At 37.0% G+C, this 19,380-nt stretch overlaps 2 protein-coding genes and 2 non-coding genes across 4 annotated transcripts; 3 read left to right on the forward strand and 1 right to left on the reverse strand.

The window, feature by feature from the left end:
• Nucleotides 1-1,524: 1,524 nt before the first annotated feature.
• On the reverse strand, nucleotides 1,525-6,892 carry MRPL18 (mitochondrial ribosomal protein L18). The gene is made up of 5 exons (XM_026705082.2): nucleotides 6,661-6,892; nucleotides 5,812-5,985; nucleotides 4,891-5,074; nucleotides 2,024-2,258; nucleotides 1,525-1,739 (listed from the first exon to the last, which is right to left on the reverse strand). The coding sequence occupies exons 2-5, from the start codon at nucleotides 5,876-5,878 to the stop codon at nucleotides 1,572-1,574; spliced, it is 654 nt and encodes a 217-aa protein (XP_026560867.1). The 5' UTR covers nucleotides 5,879-5,985; nucleotides 6,661-6,892; the 3' UTR covers nucleotides 1,525-1,571.
• Nucleotides 6,893-7,853: 961 nt separating this feature from the next.
• On the forward strand, nucleotides 7,854-19,234 carry TCP1 (t-complex 1). Its single transcript, XM_026705080.2, has 12 exons — nucleotides 7,854-7,965; nucleotides 10,222-10,307; nucleotides 11,356-11,484; nucleotides 13,088-13,185; nucleotides 14,386-14,496; nucleotides 14,677-14,858; nucleotides 15,739-15,865; nucleotides 16,376-16,551; nucleotides 16,881-17,004; nucleotides 17,291-17,483; nucleotides 17,770-17,933; nucleotides 18,903-19,234. The coding sequence occupies exons 1-12, from the start codon at nucleotides 7,896-7,898 to the stop codon at nucleotides 19,117-19,119; spliced, it is 1,677 nt and encodes a 558-aa protein (XP_026560865.1). The 5' UTR covers nucleotides 7,854-7,895; the 3' UTR covers nucleotides 19,120-19,234.
• LOC113439424 (small nucleolar RNA SNORA29) lies at nucleotides 9,676-9,811 on the forward strand. Its single transcript, XR_003374555.1, has one exon. It is a non-coding gene; the product is annotated as a small nucleolar RNA SNORA29 (small nucleolar RNA).
• LOC113439423 (small nucleolar RNA SNORA29) lies at nucleotides 11,770-11,905 on the forward strand. Its single transcript, XR_003374554.1, has one exon. It is a non-coding gene; the product is annotated as a small nucleolar RNA SNORA29 (small nucleolar RNA).
• Nucleotides 19,235-19,380: the final 146 nt, after the last annotated feature.

The raw sequence follows: 19,380 nt of genomic DNA on the forward strand, positions 1-19,380 counted from the left end.
GAGTGAATTTCTATGCCACATGACACTCAGCGACTCTGGACCTAGAATGAAATGGGAATAGGAATAGAGTACTTTATTGGCCAAGTGTGATTGGGCACACAAGGAATTTGTGTTCATTGCATAAGCTCTTGGTGTACATAAAGCTATGTGATAAATCATATACATGTATACAGGTAGGCCTCGATTTACAATAGTTCATATATTGACCGAAGTTACACTGGTGCTGAAAAAAGTGACTTATGACCGTTTTTCAGAGTTACCACCTTTGCAGCATCCCCATGATCATGTGATCAAAATTCAGGTGCTTGGTAACTGACCATTGCAGTGTCCCAGGGTCATGGGATCCCCCTTTGCCACCTTCTGAAAAGCAAAGTCAAGGGGTAAGCCATATTCACTTAACAACCTTGTTACTAATTTAACAGCCAATTCACTTAACCTGGCAAGAAAAGTCATAAAATGGGGCAAAACTTACTTAACAAATTTCTCCCTTAGCAACATACATTTCAGGCTCAACTGTGGTTGTAAGTCTACGATTACCTGTATTCTTGCAGGTTTTTTTCTCCTTTTGTGCTCATAATAGGTATGTTTAAATGGCATTGTAAGATCAATTAAGGGCTGCTTAATTACCTTACTAAAATAAAAATTGCACTGCCTTGACTTAATGTAGTATCTTGCTGATATATTGTGTCCACAGTCTTTGAGAATGAGGTAAAATCATATGTATTTTGTTTTCTTTAACTAACTTCTCTAGTTGTAGCAATGAAGAAGGCCTCTTAAATGGTATCTTCTGAGTAGACCAGAAAGCCATGGTAATAATGACGGGCAATCTAGGCAAATAGCTGTGAGATTCCCCCTCCCCCAAAGAGCAAGATAAAAGTAACTTGATATGGTGGTATAATCCAAATAAAAGCTCTTTTCTTTATGCCGAGTAGCTCTTATCCTTTGTTTTATGAGGGAAACTTTGCTAGAAAAAAGACAAATGAAGATACTGCAGAGCAGGTTAGTTGATAGTCCTAATCAAGTTTCTGTTACAGAGATGAAACCTATTACTTCCAGACTCAGCAGAAAATGTGTCAGACTCTGCTAGAATTTAATCAATCCCACCTGGCTTAAGGTCCAGAATGAATTTTGAAACACCATCTTCCAACATTTTCCAGTAAGTGGATCATAATATATTAAATCACTTTTGTGGACCAGCGAAAGTTTTAAACACTGTCGAAAGAAATCTGATATATACCTATTTGCAACAAAACAATTTTCTACCATTAAAAGAAATCACCCATCACAGTCAAGTGGTTTATTTTAAAAAGCAAAAGGGAATAAAAGAGCCCTTCCTTACTGCAGGTGAGTGAGTGCACACCAGATCTACCATTTATTTTTAAAGAGAAATAACGATATTGGCTATTTATTTCTTAAAAAGATAGACACATTGGCTAGGGAACCACCTGTAGCAGGTTATTATTTTATACTGTTATTTTATGAAAATAGTTAACAAGAAAGCAAACAAAAAACTGTCACCAGCAGTTGTGTATCTATTGGATTTTTATTTAATATAAAAAGGTTTAATGGTATTATGTATTAAGAGCGGTATGTGATTGACTGTCCTCCAAGGATGGAACTGCAGGCTTCTGAGGCTGTACTTCTCTGGGAAGCTTCTTATTACCATACTTATCATAAATTCTTTCAAGTTCTTTCAGTTCAACACCACCTTCAGTCATAGCCTGCTTGAAACGTTTCAGCTATTTTCATTTAAAAAGAAAGACAACTGTTAATTTTGTCAGTTCCATTGGTACTTTCAGCATACACAGTGAATTACAGTTCTCTTAATTCCTTTCTCCTCCCAAATAATGTAATTCTCATGTTAAGAGGGTATGCCAACTCTGACATTAAGCAGTCATTGATATTTACATTTTTAATACTTTGGCCATAAACCATGCTATGAGTAAGCTGTGCAATATTATGGTCAAGAACATAAAATGTAGGATAAGTAGCAACCAAAGTAAGAAAAACAAAATCAACTTGCCCCTTCGCCACGTTTTTCCCATGGAATTATAACCTTGTCATCCACAAAGTTGATTCCAGCTTCAAGACAACGTTGTGCTAATACACGCCCCACATTCTCACATGCTGCCACACCTGTTGTTTTATAAAGATGCTTCTTAATAGCCCACTCGCGAGTGGAAGCAGAGACTACAATATGACCGCTGCAATGTTCAATGTAGCCTTTCACATGTTTTTGGGTTTTTTCCAATCGTAACCTGAATGGTTAAATATGAAAAACAAAATGTTACTGTTTTACTATCAGAGAAATTCACACGCAATAACAAAAATTCATATAGTTCTGTACTTGTAAATCTTATGTCTCATATCTGAAATTTTACATATCTCGGATTATTTGTAAACTTCTCTTTCCCTTTTCAAACATTAATTTAATTATAAACAGAAAATGATGCCTCCGTTATGTGGAACAGCCTGTCTCTGGATAATTGGACCACAACCCTCTTGTTGGGCTTTCATAAGGTCAAACATATATGGCTTTTCAACAAAACATTTGAGGGATTTGAAGACTAATCTATCCCTTGCAGATGGCATATCAAATGTTATATTCTGTAATACTTGCTCATTTTGTTTTATTGATTTTAATTCTATGTGTTGGTAGATGTAAGCTACTTAACACTTTTGGCAAGTGAGTGGCACAAAAGCCATTACAAATGAATTAACATGCATACTTGCATGCATATATGCTGCACTGATGAAAACAGAATCATTCCTTTGAAATAAATGGGAACTGCTGTTAAGTTTGGATTTCCTGCGGAAACTTCTGTGATTGTAGATCCTCAAGTGAGCTCCACGTCTCTTTGGCTCTTGTAGATCCCCCCAAAACAACAAACCTTTACTTTTAAATTCAATTTTTAGTGCAATAATTGTTTCCCTTAACTATATTTTCCATCATAGGTATCTCATTAGTGCATCTGTAAAGAGGGCAGAATCAGAAAAAGAATTTAAAAGATTCAAGAAAATAAATATAATTTCAAAACATTATGGCTGAAATAATATGTGGACTATTACAGGCTATATGTTCTGTCTCCTGACAGAAATCTCAAGTATCAACAAATTTATTTTAAACAAGGTAAATTGTACAGTCTTGAAGTATATTTCAAATGTACACTATAAACAGGAATACAGTCCTTGACTTTCAACAGTTTGTTTAGTGACTGTTCAGTTACAATGGCACTGAAAAAGGTGATTTATGACCATTTTTCATATTTACAATCATTGCAGCATCCTTGTGGCCGTGTGATCTAAATTTGAATGCTTGGCAACTGGTTCATATTTTTGATGCAGTGTCCTAGAGTTATGCAATCATCTTTTGCAACCTTTGGCAAGAAAAATGGGGAATGGGGAAGCCAGATTCACTTAACAATCATGTTACTAACAGCTGCAATGATTAACTTAACAAATGTGCCAAGAAAGTTCATAAAAAGGGCAAAACTCACTTAACAAATTTCTCACTTAGCAACATAAATTTTGGGCTCAATTGTGGTTGTAAGTCGAGGACTCCTGTACTGCAACAGACTTCATGATTTGGCAGGTGCCACAGGCTGTGAAAATATATGTTTTGCACTGTAACAGTGGTTCTCAACTTTTTCTTCACTGCGGACCCTTTTAAATACCTTTTGTTGCCATAGACCCTCAAGACTTAAGATTTAAATCATAATATTTATTCAAGCCTTTGCAGACCCGTGATGAGATTGCACCCATCCCATGGGTCCACGGATCACAGGTTCAGAACCACTGTATGTAAAGCAAGTGCAGAAATTTCCAGTGAATTAAAAATACAATATATTGGCTACCTATGTGAGTTGCTCTATAACTTCCTATATTCACAGAAGGTATTGCTGTCAACAGGCAGAAAAGAGTAGGGAACTGTATAATGCAAACTGATAAGAGGAATAAAATAGCTAAAATAGCTCTTTAGACAATCAATCACGCCCTGGTTATTTCATGGCTTGACTACTGCAATACACTCTACATGGAGTTGTCCTTGAAGACCATCTAGAAGCTTCAATTAATGGAATGCAGCGACACAAACAATGATGACCGTATCTCAGTATGCCCATATAATGCCTCTGCTTCACGAGCTGCATTGGTGGCCAGTTGGCTTCCAGGTGTGATTCAAGTGCTAATTGTTACCTATAAAGTCCTACATATCATAGGGCCTGGTTACTTGAGGGTTCATCTGTCTCCCATAATATCTAGCCAACTGATTCAATCTGTCAGGGTTGGCATGCTCCAAGTCCTTCAATTAAACAATGTCATCCATTAATACTCTGGAAGTGTGCCTTCTTTGTCACAACACCCTTACTGTGAGATTACCTCTTGAGATTAGAATGTTCCCCATTCTGCTGGTGTTTCCAAGGGACCAGGCTCTTTATCCGAGCCTTTTGTAATCTCCTTTTATTCTAGGTTGTTTGCGTTTGCTTTTGTTTCCAGCTTGTTATTCAGCCATTTCTACTCTTTTCTTTATTTCTTATTTTTTGTCATCTTCTTCATGTTTTAAATCACTTATAAACCATCCAGGATCACTGGGCATTGGGCCCAATATAAATTTAAATAATAATAATAATGAAAAGGGATCTACAACTAGTAGTCAAAAAAAGCTCCAATATCAATATTGGGAATTTGGAATCAATCAAAAAGCAAACGAACTGCTACAGATTCATATGAACATTAAGACAGAAAAGATTGAGAGCCCGACAACATGAGTATCACCAACAACATATTTGCCCTCTTCAGAATAGAATAAATATTTGATAAAAAGAATTCTTCAAAATTAAGTGAAGTTCTGTATTATTGAACATAGGTTATTTCTGCATTGTTCTCATTTACCTGTACCAATAGTCCCGTTTTGGCCATGAGGTTTTCCAACCTAGATCCTTTCTTGCTATAGCCAATCTTTCCAAATTATGTGGGTTCCTATTTGTGAACTCAGGAGCAACAATCTCATTTTCTCTTGTATCCACTTCATCAGGCAGAGGTATGGAATTGGGAACAGAAGAATTAAATTTAACTCCTGCAAGAAAATAAAGAAAAATAAATGTATGCTTAAAGGACTTAGAAAACAACCAAGAATACAAAAAGATTATTCAGTATAATATATAAATGTACTAAACTCATAGACTGATGGTGAAGTGGGGATAAGGAAAACAGATAAAAATGCTTAATATTGTTCATTTAAGCAAGCTGAATCTCATTAAACTATCAATACATTTTGTATTCCCATTGATTAAAGAATTCTTGGCACATCGTTTCTAATTTGTGATTTAGAAAGGCTGCAAAGATGTCCCTTAAATGTTTATTTAACTGCAAAATGTTTATTTCTAGATTGGCCCACCACCACCTACAGCAAAACAAACCCTTCTCCCTTAAGTTAATGCTCCCCGAAGTACAACTATCATAATTTTATTCAGCATTTTGCCTGCAATTCAAGTTAAAACCATCCAGAAAGTAAGCAGCTAAGGATGGCCGCCTGTCAAAATCTTCTGGTAATCGCAGGAGCTGCATTCTTGTGTAGACTTTGAAAGGGACCTACTTCCAAGGGGGCAGCTTTAGAATCCGCTGTTCGGATTCAACCTCAAAAAATAAGAATAACAACATTACTGTACCGAAAAAGACCCCTGCAAAAAAAAGTTAGAAGAGAGAAAACCTCTCGCTGACTTAACCGTTCAGTCTCCTTCCCTACGTTTCTGAATGTCATATTAAAGACCCGTGCTTCTCCACCAAAAATCTGAAACTCAAAGAGTCGCCTACCGTGCTCGGATTCCTCGAATGTCCTGGCCGCCCTGCTCAGCGGCGGAGCCAACCTCCTGAACGCCATCGCGCCTGGGAAAACTAAACAGGAAGGGACCTAGCCGGACCTACAAGAAGCTGGGGGGCGCCACCTTTTCCTCTGTTGAACCTTGCATGTTTTTTTTCCCATGGTCTCTTTCGGTTTTCATTAAAAAAAGAAAAAAGGAAATCGAAAGCCTGATTGGTCAGCCACATATTAATCCGTTTCATTTCCTCTAGAATAGCTCTATAAACCAATAACAACGCAAATGAACGTGGCTATAGATTTGTAACTGCAGAGTAGCGTTTTTCAAACTTGGCAACTTTAAGATACGAGGACTTTAATTCTTAGCATTGTCCAACCGGTATGTTTGAAAAACGTTGCTATAGTAACGTTGCTATAGCAAAAAGGAATGGAAAAGTTTCTGATTTTTAAAACAGGAACTTTTCCATCATCTCTCTATACAGCAATGTTTTCCTATGCTATTTCCTCTGTTCTGTGCCCTCTTAAGAACCCACGCCTTAGGAGTCCACGGAGTTATTTTTAAAAATATTCTTTTATAACTAATGCTTTGTTTTTTTGCGAATGGTGGGTTTTAAAGAAATCAAAAGACCTCAACATATTCTGAAGAACATCGCTGGATTTATGGATGGTGTTCAACAGCAAATTTTATAGGCTTCTAAAAGAAGTAAAATTAAGTGAAGTGCAAACAAGCGGAGACCTTGCATCAAAACATGGATGAATTTGTTAGTGTCAGTAAATCCGTTACTCCGTGTCCTGGTGCTTTGGAGATAATCCAATGCAATAAACAACTATTTATGTCCACTAACTTCCTACAGAATGTGACGTTTTATCAGCCCAAAGTCACTCAGCTGGCTTTGTGCCGAAGGCAGGACCACAACTCACGCTTTTTAAGCCTGATGCCTTAACTACACCACCGAACTGGTTCCCAGTTATCATAACGAAGATGGAAATTCATAACTTATAAAACGTTTAAATCAAGGGTCTTCAAACTTGGCAGCTTTAAGACTTGTGGATTTCAACTCCCAGAGTTCCTGAGCTAACATGACTGGAGGAGGAGTTCTGGGAGTTGAAGTCCACAAGTCTTTAAAGCTGCCAAGTTTGAAAGGCCCCTCGTTTAAATCTTTCGATTTTAACCCCTTTAATTTGCAATATTGACGGAGTGATTCTACTGAGACATAGCATTGCTTTTTTCACCCAATATTAGAAAATCATCCAGTGTTATCTTAATCGAGCAGAAATTCTGAGTTTCAGTTGAAATTGCCCTTGGGTGCTTTTTCAAGAGGCAACTGAACTTTGAAGACGTTTCAGTCAGAGCTGAAGAAGCTTCTCGGGTGACAAGCGAAACGCCTTCAAAGAAAAACCAAAAAGTTCAGTTGCCTCTAAGTATGTAACTGTTGAAACGCCGCTTTTCCTTTTTTTTTCCTTTCCCTATCTCTGTGGGTTTGAGAGCCAAAGGAAACACTTCATTCGTATCCCGTGCAACCTTGGAGACAGACCATGTGATTGCGCATTTTTTTTAACGCGTTATGTACCGAGCTTCCCTGATTTCAGAGTTTTAAAAAGCCTTTGCGAAATGGAGCTTTCATCAGCTGTTATAAGAACCAAAGACGACATTGACTGTTTCTTTTTATAGACCATTCTTTTTATTTATTTTAAACTGGCGAGACTGCCACTTGGCAGCAGCGCTTAATACGCCCTTTGAAGGAGAAGCGACTACCCTCACCCACGCTAGAATCTTCTAGAACGCATTGACCCCACCCGTCTGTTCTCATTGGTTGTTCCTCGAAAAAAAGGGCGGGTCGTTTGTTGCCCGATCACCAATCGTCCTCCAAGACCCGACGGGCCGAGCAGGGGAAGTTCGTTTCCTTTCTCTTCAAATCACGCTAGTTTTACGACGCTCCCGGGCGACTGATTCGTGTCTAATCCACCGATAGGCTTATAGGTCGCGAGGGGGCGGAGCTTCCCAAAAGACCTCGCCTCGCCGTCCGCAATCTCTTGCAGGCTCGTGCTCGTTACGGCCTCGGTCTCTTTGTCCAGGAAAATGGCGCTGGAGGGGCCTTTGGCGGTTTTTGGGGAGCGGAGCACCGGCGAAAACATCCGGACACAAAACGGTAAACTCTCGAAAAGCTTCCCTCGGGTCCCCATAAGCCGCCGCAGCTCGAGTCGCCGGAGAGTTAACGGTTCCTCCGCCGTTCGTCTGCGGCGGGTGGAAAGTTGGGCGCGGGCATCCAAACGAGACCGGCCGTTGCTGCCTCAACTCGTGGTCCCGAGTAGGTTGGGGCCGGGTCTGGGTGCGAAGTCGGCCCGGCGGAAGCAGTGGTTGCTGGCGGGCCGGCAGGTAGGCCGGCCGGCTCGCACGTGTGCTTGATTAACCCGAAAGGGAAGAAGGTGTTGCAGGAGGGGATGAGGAAGAAGGGGCCGCATTAGGAACAATCCAGTCCTTTATTTTTTTTCCCCCTGTTCGGTTCTGGCTGGGCTCCATTTAGACCTGAGATAAGCGCGGACCGATTCTGTCCGCACTGCAACTGACAGTGATCCCTGATTCCCACGTGGGAGAACTTGAGTCACGCCCCGTATGAATGGGTGGGTTTAGTGACTGGGTCGCTTCCCTATACAGGTATCCTCGACTTTCAGCAGTTCGCTTAGTGACCGTCGGAAGTTAGAACAGCACTGGAAAAAAAAGTGACTTGTGACCATTTTTCACACTTGTGACCATTGCAGCCACCCCCATGGTCGCGAGATTTGCATTTGGATGTTTGGCAAAATGACTCACGTTTGTGACGGTTGTAGTGTCCTGGGATTATGTGATTCCCATTTGGGACCTTCTGACAAGCAAAGTCAATGTGGGGGAAGCCAGATTCACTTAACCGTGTTACTAATTTAACAACTGCAGTGATTCACTTTAACAAGTGTGGCAGCAAAAATCATGAAATGGGGCAAAATTCACTTAACAACTTTCTCACTTAGCAACATAAATTTTGGGTTCAATTGTGGTCGTAAGTGGAGGACTACCTGTAGTACACTGGTGGTTGAGAAGCAGTGTTAAGTCCACCAGGATGCAGAATTTCTTTGGGGGAGAAGATAAGTTATCAGTAGCCTTTGAGCATTTTAAAATTGCTGTAGAAACCATAGTGAATATATTCAGCTGTTTAAAAGTAAGCTTTATAGCTGAAGTGTTTGGGTCCTTAACTTTTACACCATTTTTTTTCAGAGTCAGATACTACTTTATGTCCTATCAAAATATGTCATGAAGAATATTAGTTCTTCTGCTGAAGTTAGAGGTGTTTACATGCCTCGATTTCTAAAATATATTTCAGAGACCTACATATCTGTAAAGGGGTTTGCCACAGTTTCTATTTAAATATCTGTCTCTTTCTGTTCCTGGAAGAAATAATATGCAGAACCAGGCTATTGTAGAAAATAACTGGACTGGGTTCAGTTGATTATTAAATCTCAGGATTCGATTGCAATTAAAGTTCTAAAGTTTAAGACAGTGACAAACCACTTTTGTAGTGTTAAGCAAACAACATGTTTCCATGTGGTAACCAAGAAACCGGCTGTAGGATGGGACTGCTTTAGGAGTGACATGTTTGAGAAGAAAACTTCTGTAAATGCTGTCTCTTTTATTCTGGCTCCTGTGGTGATATGCATTTATGCATCTTGTTTTAGAGTTAAGAAACAATTTAAAAAATAGATTTTGATTATCCAAGTATGTATGAGAGGTTTTTTTTAAAAAAAGGATGCTCTTATATTTCAGTCTACTGGATTGTCATAACTTCTCTTGTTAAAATAGTTCCAGAATAAATTGCTAGGTGTTAGACTGTCCCATTGTACTGCCTCTTATTTGCACTACAAAATAAGAGATAATCCTTATGGGATAAATAAATATCTGTCATAGTCTGATGGAGAAGAATGAATACCAACTTCTTTCTATATGAAATGGCAGAACAAATCATTACAAAGACAAGTACGATATTTCTAAGATTGAATCATGTTGTTCCTTTTTTGGTACATGATGCAAAGAACCTGAAGTTAATTTTCCATAAAAATTTTCATAATGGCCTAAATTTTGCTTATGATAAACTGAATGGTTGGATCACAAACTATGGCCTGTGTATAAAACAACTGCTTTGTGTAAGTTACAGCATACAGTCTGTTTTCAAATGCAACTACAAATACATTATTAGTGTGTAAATGAGACAGTGGTTAAAACCTAAACAAAGTAGTAATTGCCAGTTTTATTGCCCAAATCTATTTTCTATTTTTAAAATATTTAAAAGCATATATTTAGTACTTGAATTCCATCAGTTAAAATTTTAGGAAACAATTCTGCTTTTGAAGAAAAAAAATCTGTTTTGTTGAAACAGTTACAGCTGCTGCTTCAATTGCCAATATTGTAAAGAGTTCACTGGGTCCAGTTGGTTTGGATAAAATGCTGGTGGATGACATTGGTGTAAGTAGATCTTCTTTTTTGAAACTACCAATAGAAAATAATTTGTTTTAATTTTAAAAATTAGAAAGCGGAGTCGTTCTATTCAAGGTGCCAAGTAACATGGTGGAGGATGGATAGTCAGGGTTTTCCTCCACCCCAGCATTCCCATTTATGTCTCCCTGATCTGGGAAAGAAGAAAAAATCTCTTACCCCTACATCTGTATGTAGTCTTCACACAGATGTCAAAAAAGTAGCCTAAGATACTCAAAAATCTCACAAATAGCCAAACTAGTATTTAAAAAAGGCCTTGGTAGCAGTTTTTGGACTGCCTCATTAAGTCAACATTTATTTTTAACTTTGTACTGTATTTCTAAAATAGAAACAAATAGAATAAAATAAAAATAAACTTTTGGCCAGTAGTATTCCAGGTATGATCCAAAGATGGCATGCATGCTCTCTCACTCTTTTCCTTTGCTACAGGGAAAGAGGGGTGCTTCTTTGGCTTCAGTTTGATAGAGGTACTTTCAAACTGATGATTCCATAACAGGAAAATAATTTCTATCACTTTGATCCAGTCACAGTCAGCCTAACCCATTTCAGGGGGTACTGGTTGCATGCAAAATAGGAAGAGGAGGGAGGATTAGGTATGTTACTTATTTTAAAAAAGGGTGGGGTGAAACTAAATACTAATTCTAGAGCTTAATAAGGACAGTAGGATATTATACATTTATTTTAATACATTTATATAGCCACCTGACTCACATAGGTGGCTCTGGGTGGGTTACAAATTTTTTTAAAACCACCGTATAATCCCCTCCACTCCCACCTCACATGGCATCAACAGCTTTGCCTCCATTTATAGTCACCAGGCCCATTGACAAAAATGGGGTTTAGAGCATAGATTAAGCTACAGTTGGATTGTTAGACAATTATATGATGGATAAATACATCACTAATTAAAAACATCACTAATTAAAAGGCAATTACTTATATTCCAATTGATATTAAGCTACATGATCCCAAATGATATTAAGCTACATGAATGACTATTGTGTATTTGGAATATTAGGATGTGACCATAACTAACGATGGTGCAACTATCCTGAAGTTGTTGGAGGTAGAACATCCTGCTGCAAAAGTACTGTGTGAACTAGCAGAATTGCAAGACAAAGAAGTTGGAGATGGGACTACCTCTGTGGTATGTATTGCTATATTATATGCTCTCGTGACCGTGTCAACATTCAAGTAGCATTAATAGTATTTAAAACTTACATTTTATAATGCAAGTATGTGAAATTAACTTGTGCCCCTTTCAACAATGGCAAACACGTATCGAAACAGCATAATTAGCTCTAGCACTGTCTTCAGTTAAAATACAGTTTCACTTGGATACGAAGAACTGGTGTGATGTATCTTCAGAGAAGCTAAATTCTGAATCCATTTTCAGGGCTACTTAAGTTTGCCTCTAAAAATGAAATAAAACTTTCCCATTTAACTACCATTTATTTCTTCTACAAAATAAATGGCTATGCTTATGGGATAAAGGAATAACTGCCAAAGTCTGAAGGAGAAGACTTAACAATATCTTTTTCCTACATTAAGTGGCAGAACATATTATAGAATAATTTAAACTCTAAGCAGGTAGTCCTCAAGTATTTGTTCAGTGACTGTTGAAGATACGATGATGCTGAACAAGGAGAGTTATGGCCAGTTTTTCAAGTCATGGTGGTCACAGTGTCCCCTGCAATCATGTGATCATGATTTGGGTGCTTGGCAACCGACTCAAAATTACAATGGTCACAGGGTCCCGGAGTTAAATGATTACTATTTATGATCTTCACTGCTGGCTTCCACCAGCACAGTCAATGGAGAAGTCAGCAGGAGATTGCAAATGGTGATCGTGGGACTATGATGCTGCAACTGCATGGGATTCACCTAGCAACTGCAGCTGGAAATGGCTTTGTAAGTTGCCATGATCATGTGAATGTGTTTTTATGACCACATCACTTAGTGACAATGTTCCTGGTCCCAATTACTATAACGAACCAAGGGCTATTTTCAGAAAAAGAAGGCATGTATTTGTTCAATTGTGAGGTGATCAACATCACAATTTAATTGTGACAATTGTGAGCAACTAATAGATTTTAATTTCTTGTCTGTAGCTAGAGCTTTCTTAGTCTTGCCACCCTGCTAAATGAAATGCAAAACTGATAACACGTAATCATTTTAAACATTAATGATGGATTAAATAGTTTGTGATGCAAGAATTTAAATCCAGAAAATGTTGTCTCCTAAGGTAACTAGAGTAGTTCTTCCCGAGAGAGGTCCCCTTGGGATATTTTTACAAGTACATGCTAATGTTCTTGGCTATTCTGGCTCAGTCTTTTAGTCAACAGCATCTAAATTGTCAACTAACAGTGTACTTCCTTGCCTTCAAAGTGGCAAAATTATTTTCAGATTATTTTTTGTCTTGGCTGGTTCATCCTATCTCCCTGGCTTCTGATTAATTTTTGATTATATTCCATGATCATAGGGAATATAATATAGTTCTTTCAATGTTGAAAATTTCCAAGAAAATGAGATGTTCTACAGAACTTCAGTCTCAACAGTATTCAAAACAAAAAGTTCTATTTACCTGTAACTTGAATCATGTGTTAGAGTAAATTGAATAGCTCTGCCTCCTGAAGCAAATGCAACTTGTGAAATTTATGTGGGTTTTTTATTTTTGTTTTTTTTACTGCTTGTATCAAGGACATAACTTTTTCACAGAATAGTTTTAAAGTAAATGTTGTCTTTCATAGGTAATTGTTGCTGCAGAACTTTTGAAAAATGCAGATGAATTGGTGAAACAGAAAATTCATCCGACTTCTGTCATTAGTGGATATCGTCTTGCTTGCAAGTAAGACCTATTGATTTACTTCAAGTGAGAAATTGTATAATTGTACAATTAAGTTTCAGCCAATACATTTTTAAATCAATACAGCATTTTTCAAATATTGATGGCCTCTTCTATCAGTCATGAGGTAATTGACAAATAAAGCCCTTTCACTGAGAGTTCTATGATGGAGTGCTGTTATCTGCCCCAATAACAAGCAACTGGAAAGCTAGCTTTGGACGTAGATAGAAGCAGGTGAGCAAGTAAAAGATGAAATCCACAGTGCTTTGTCAGTACAGATTTTCCCCTTCACCAATGGAGAGAAAGGATTGTTATTACTGTCATTATGTTTGAGGGTTACGGTACTATTTGAGATTGGTTAGAATTCTTTGTGCTACATATATCCCTGTTGTGGTTCAGTAAAGCATAAGGGTTTGGGGGCAAGTTAGGTGACAGTGGTCTGAATTTCATTGACAGGGAACAATTTTTGTATCATCCCCATTTTATCGTTTAGTCTATAACTACTCCACAGTATTTTGGTCCTGGTTTTTAACTTTCTTAATTTTGGTTCATTTCATAGTTAATGTTTTAATATTTTATACCTCTGTTTTATGATGTTTATAAACTGCCCAGAGTCATTTGTTAATGAGATGGAAAGTATATAAATTTAATAAAATTGATCTAGGTGTTCTGCTAATGTATCTGTCATGATGGCAGCATATCTCAATCTTGACAGTATATCTGCTTTTGCTAGAATATAGAATTGATCTATATTGCCCTTGAAATCTTTAAATTGTTTGAAGCTTTTATGTTTAATGATTAAGTGCGCTACAGATGTGATATGCTTTGTTTAAAAAATTAGGTGTGTATTTTTAAATGTTTAGTGAAAGGTTTTAAAATATTAGAAAGCATGGAAATGCAGGGCCACTGAAAATGTAAATTTAAGATATTTTATTTTTCTAATCTGCACACAACTTACAGTTTGGGGGACAGAACATTCTAGTTCTCTTTTCTTCTGGAAAATTTCAGAAGTAAATAGTTGGTTCACTCACCAGAATGGCCAGAACAATATAGTCTGGAAGAAAATAGAACTTATGATGTTCCCTGAAGTAGTAAGTTTTGCACACTCCTATTATATATATTTAATTAACATTTCTAAGTTGGAAGCATTCAATTTAAATTCTGATGATTCTGTGAAAATACTGAGTTTCTTTTCCTCAACAGGGAGGCAGTTCGCTACATCAATGAAAATTTGGTTATTAACTCAGATGAGTTGGGCAAAGACTGTCTTATTAATGCAGCAAAAACCTCAATGTCATCCAAAATCATAGGAGTGTATCCTTTCACAGAGAAAAATTAGGAACGGGTATTGTGTAGAAATTAGACACTGACTGAAGTATCTAATTTATGAAGAAAAATGGCATTATTAGCATTTGTAATTCTTATTGTTGTGAGGCATATAGGATTTATATTCCATGTATTAAGATTATGTTAACCTTAACAGTATTCTTGTAGTGACAGTGACTTCTTTGCCAACATGGTAGTAGATGCTGTACTTGCAGTAAAATACACAGATCAAAGGGGACAACCACATTATCCTATCAACTCTATCAATGTTTTGAAGGCACATGGTCGCAGTCAGAAAGAGAGTATTCTTGTAAATGGCTATGCATTAAACTGCATTGTAGGCTCCCAAGGTAAGATCACACACCCCCAGTAAAACAGTAAATGGACATAATTTTAAAAGTTAATGCAGTTTTATATCTGCATATAAACACATTTTTAGAAATTATATTTTTGATAAGTTGGCTAGAAGAAATAGTATAACAACATAGAGGTTGAAATTATTTTACACATTTGCAATAGAGTTGATTTGTAAGTATTTTCAGATAGATGGTCCTCCCCTTTGCTTGAATGGAGATGGCTTTCCTAAATTAGATTTGTATTTTCCCTATCAGGGTAAGGCTTTAGTTAGGTATAAGTTTAAACTTAACACACACACACACACACACACCCCAATTACCTGAAATGATTTGACCAGGGTAGAAAGTATTTCAAAGACCGAGAAAGGATTCAGAATGGAACACAAAAATTCTTGGTTATAAATATATAAATGGTGAATAGAAGACATGGGGGAACTTTTTGTTTTCCACAAGAATGGTTTTTATACAACTCTCTGGGAAGAAAATTTTCTGGTAAATTGATGATTGTGCAAGTTGGTTGCATATGGGGATGGCTTGATGATCTCTCCAAATATTTACTTTGTATTTTAGTAATTAAGCAGAAGTATGATGCATTTGATGTATGCATTGATATGTCTTCAAAATCTTTGAAGCTTTGATAAATTTCAAGTATTTTAAGATGGATTATCCAAGTCTAGCCTCACTGTTTATAATGGAGTGAGGCCTCTTTCCCATTTGGGAAAGTAAATTCAAATAAGTTTTTATAAACTATACTCATACTTATTAAAGTGAATAGAAATAAACTGAAGGATACCTACGAAAAGAAGGTATCACTGTGTTTTAGATGCATTAAATTTTATATAGAATCTTAAGAGCGTTTCTCTTTTTCTTTTAGGTATGCCTAAGAGAATAGTTAATGCCAAAATTGCATGCCTTGACTTCAGCCTACAGAAAACTAAAATGAAGCTTGGTGTTCAGGTGGTAATCTCAGACCCAGAAAAACTGGATCAGATTAGACAGAGGTATTCTATGGACATCTTTTTTAACAAAAATGATGCAAATGGCAGCTTTAAAATAGGAAACATAAATAAATCTGTATTTCTATAATTTGTTCTGCATTTATTAAGAGAATGGCATCTTGAATATAAATTGTAACTAAGAATATGACAGTATTGTCAAATATCATTCTTTCTACAGTATGTCCAATAGCTACATTAATCTATAATTTGCAAGATCTGGTTAAGAAATTTACCATTCCTATGCCTGGTAAATGCATTTTTAAAAGTTAGTAATGCCTCTTTTATTTACTAATAATAGTATCCTGAAGTGTCTCCCTTGAATTAATCTTAAAAATTAACCAAAAGATCCAGTGTAACAATGGAGAAATAAGATTTTATCTACACTGAATTTTGAGGGAGGCATTGTTAAAGTATTATTTTGATACGCTTCTCAACTATTCTAATTAAAAACTTTTGCAATTCTCTTGAATTTAAGTTTATAGTTCTAGTTAATCAGTGTGAACTTTCTTTCAGAGAGGGTGACATCACTAAAGAAAAAATTCAGAAGATCCTGGCTACAGGAGCAAATGTTATTTTGACCACTGGGGGCATTGATGATATGTGTCTGAAATATTTCGTTGATGCTGGTGCTATGGCAGTACGCAGAGTTCTAAAAAGAGACCTTAAACGCATTGCTAAGGCTTCTGGAGGTAATTACAGACATCTCTAAATATGATCACAGTTACATGTCTGGTCAATACAGAGCTTAATTATGTAGAACAAGGGTCCCCAACCCCCGGTCCGCAGCCTGTTGGGAAATGGGCTGCACAAGCAATGGATGAGTGCACAAGCGCTTAAAGCTACATTTGCACAACAGGTGTCAGTATACAAAACAAATCCCCCCCCCCCCTTTGCTGTTGCTGCCTGTCCACAGAACCAGAAAGGCTGGAACCGTTGATGTAGAAGATTGCTATTGTTCCTTCAGACTAGCAGTTGTATTAAATTGTGATTTTGTCAAATCCTTTTTACTTTGTATTAGCCACCGTTTGTTCTACTCTGGCAAATCTGGAAGGTGAAGAAACTTTTGAAGCATCAATGCTGGGACAAGCAGAAGAAGTGGTTCAAGAACGAATTTGTGATGATGAATTGATTTTAATTAAAAAGTAAGGAAATACCTACCTTATATAATTTGTAATGGACGCATTTTGTTGTAACCTTTGAAAATATTTCCCATTTAATTGCTGCCATGCTGTTTTCCAATCGTATGAGCAGTTATACGCGTGGGATAGATTACTTTTAGTCCCCCTATAAATGTTGAGGCAGTAAATGTCTTTGACTTTGTTGATGGACTTGAACACACAGAATTCTAGCATTTCCCTACCCTCAAGGTTAGAGATTTATAATTTGATAATTATTTCACAAGGAAAAATTATTGTCTTTCTGAAACAGTACTAAGGCACGGACCTCAGCTGCTATTATATTACGAGGAGCAAATGACTTCATGTGTGATGAAATGGAGAGGTCTTTGCATGATGCTCTTTGCGTGGTCAAAAGAATACTAGAGTCAAAGTCTGTTGTACCAGGAGGAGGTGCAGTTGAAGCAGCACTTTCCATTTATCTAGAAAATTATGCAACTAGCATGGTAAGTATTTAGTTAACTAAAGTTTAAACTATATTTTTCTTAGGAAATCAAGGCTTATATTAACATTCAGCGCTTTCTATATCTGAAAAGATTTATAGAACTGGGACTGGAGGGGGCCATTTAACTATCAAGTCCTATTTGCTGCTTGGTGCAGATCATATTAAAGCTTTATCCATGGTGGCTCTCCAGTCTTCATTTCAGCACATCCAGCAAGTGTAGCTTCATTGCCTCTCTGTTATTTTATCATATATTAATATATTAATAGACTTTTTCTTGTTTAAATTAGGGGTCACGGGAACAGCTCGCTATAGCAGAATTTGCAAGATCTCTTCTAGTTATTCCAAATACATTAGCAGTTAATGCTGCTCAAGATGCTATAGATCTTGTTGCAAAGCTGAGAGCATTTCACAATGAAGCTCAAGTGAATCCAGATCGCAAAAATTTGAAGTGGTAAGTGTGCATAGAATTGATGGTAACATCAGAATATTGATTTCCTTTATGCATTTTTGCTTAATCTTGTTGAATGAATCAGAATTGGGCATGAACATTCAACATCCTAAGTCAAAATGATTCCTAGTTTTAAGGTGTTAGCATACAGTAAGGTTAAGCATACTTTAACAGTTGGCATTTGGTCTTACATAGTTGGCTTATAGCTTTACCAGAAGTGGTATATTTTGGGTGTGCAAAACCTAGATGTTCATGTGTAGAGTAGTGTTGATAATTCCAGAATGTTCTAGTTTCTTTCTGGGTAACATTAGTCATTCCATGCATGGATTGGCAATTTCCAAGAAGTTAATCCCCCAGACTGGAAGTGGTTTGTTATGCTCCGGAAATAGCTTGAAACAAACTTTCCCTTGGGACTTCACAAATAGTTTTGACTTTGGGGGATTAACTTCTGGAAAACAGGTGAATCTTGGCAGAATCAGTGTGCCCTGACCAGAAATTGCCATTGTTATTTGGAATATCCCAATCTTTAAATGCTAAATTTTACCTATTCTTAGTATATATTATAGCTCCTACTCTATTGAACATTCTCTGGAATGGCTTTAAAACATGGCTTTGCCAGATGGCTTGGGGGCACTCTCCACTGGTAGTGGTTTATAGTATAAAAGACAACTTCATGCTGTCCATCCCCTTGGTTTTAAGTCTTAATTTTAACTGTTTTTATATTTAACTTTTTTACCATTTTGTAAGCCTCCCAGGATTGCCTGAACAATGGGATGGACAGCATATAAATGTAAGCAATAAAATGGTTGTGTGCTTGCAAAGAACTACTAGGTACTATTTGACTTTTGTTGCATTTGATGATGAAAAATTTGAAGCTGATCTCTGGTTGCAGGTTCATAGTTTGAGAATACCAAAGACACTTGAAGTGTACTTTCCAGTTTAAAACGGTGTTGCTTTTTTTTTGTTTTAAAGGATTGGTCTTGATTTAATCAATGGGAAACCACGTGACAACAAACAAGCTGGTGTATATGAGCCTACTCTAGTCAAAACAAAGAGCTTAAAGTTTGCAACAGAAGCAGCAATTACTATTCTTCGAATTGATGATCTTATTAAGTTGCACCCTGAAAGTAAAGGTGAAAAGGGGGGATGCTATGAAGATGCAGTTCAATCTGGAGCAATTGAAGACTAAATTAATTTTTATTTGCCTATTCCTGTGAAATTCTCTCAAGTCTGTATTAACTAATATGTTGATGAAAGCAAGTTGTCAGACTTTTGCATAACTAGCAAATAAATGAAATATGGCCGTATTTTGTATTTGTATCAGTATTATAATGCAGAATGTAAAGGGGAGGAGGTTGGAGAAAACCTGAGGGTTTCAGCAGTAGCTACCACTAACAAAGTCAAATTACAGCCAAACGCTTAGCTTTTGGTGCATTTCTTGTAAGTATTT

This window comes from Pseudonaja textilis, chromosome 1, assembly GCF_049901715.1.
Source record: "Pseudonaja textilis isolate UNSWEBS1 chromosome 1, rPseTex1.2, whole genome shotgun sequence".
Taxonomy (NCBI): domain Eukaryota; kingdom Metazoa; phylum Chordata; class Lepidosauria; order Squamata; family Elapidae; genus Pseudonaja; species Pseudonaja textilis.

Coding starts and splice junctions, on each gene's coding strand:
- TCP1 (XM_026705080.2), top strand. CDS start 7,896: ATGGCGCTGGAGGGGCCTTTGGCGGTTTTTGGGGAGCGGAGCACCGGC. Junction 13,186..14,385: donor GGATATCGTCTTGCTTGCAA/GTAAGACCTATT, acceptor TTTCCTCAACAG/GGAGGCAGTTCGCTACATCA. Junction 15,866..16,375: donor CTGGATCAGATTAGACAGAG/GTATTCTATGGA, acceptor ACTTTCTTTCAG/AGAGGGTGACATCACTAAAG.
- MRPL18 (XM_026705082.2), bottom strand. CDS start 5,878: ATGGCGTTCAGGAGGTTGGCTCCGCCGCTGAGCAGGGCGGCCAGGACA. Junction 5,075..5,811: donor ATTCGAGGAATCCGAGCACG/GTAGGCGACTCT, acceptor ATTTTCTTGCAG/GAGTTAAATTTAATTCTTCT. Junction 1,740..2,023: donor GGGAAAAACGTGGCGAAGGG/GCAAGTTGATTT, acceptor AAATGAAAATAG/CTGAAACGTTTCAAGCAGGC.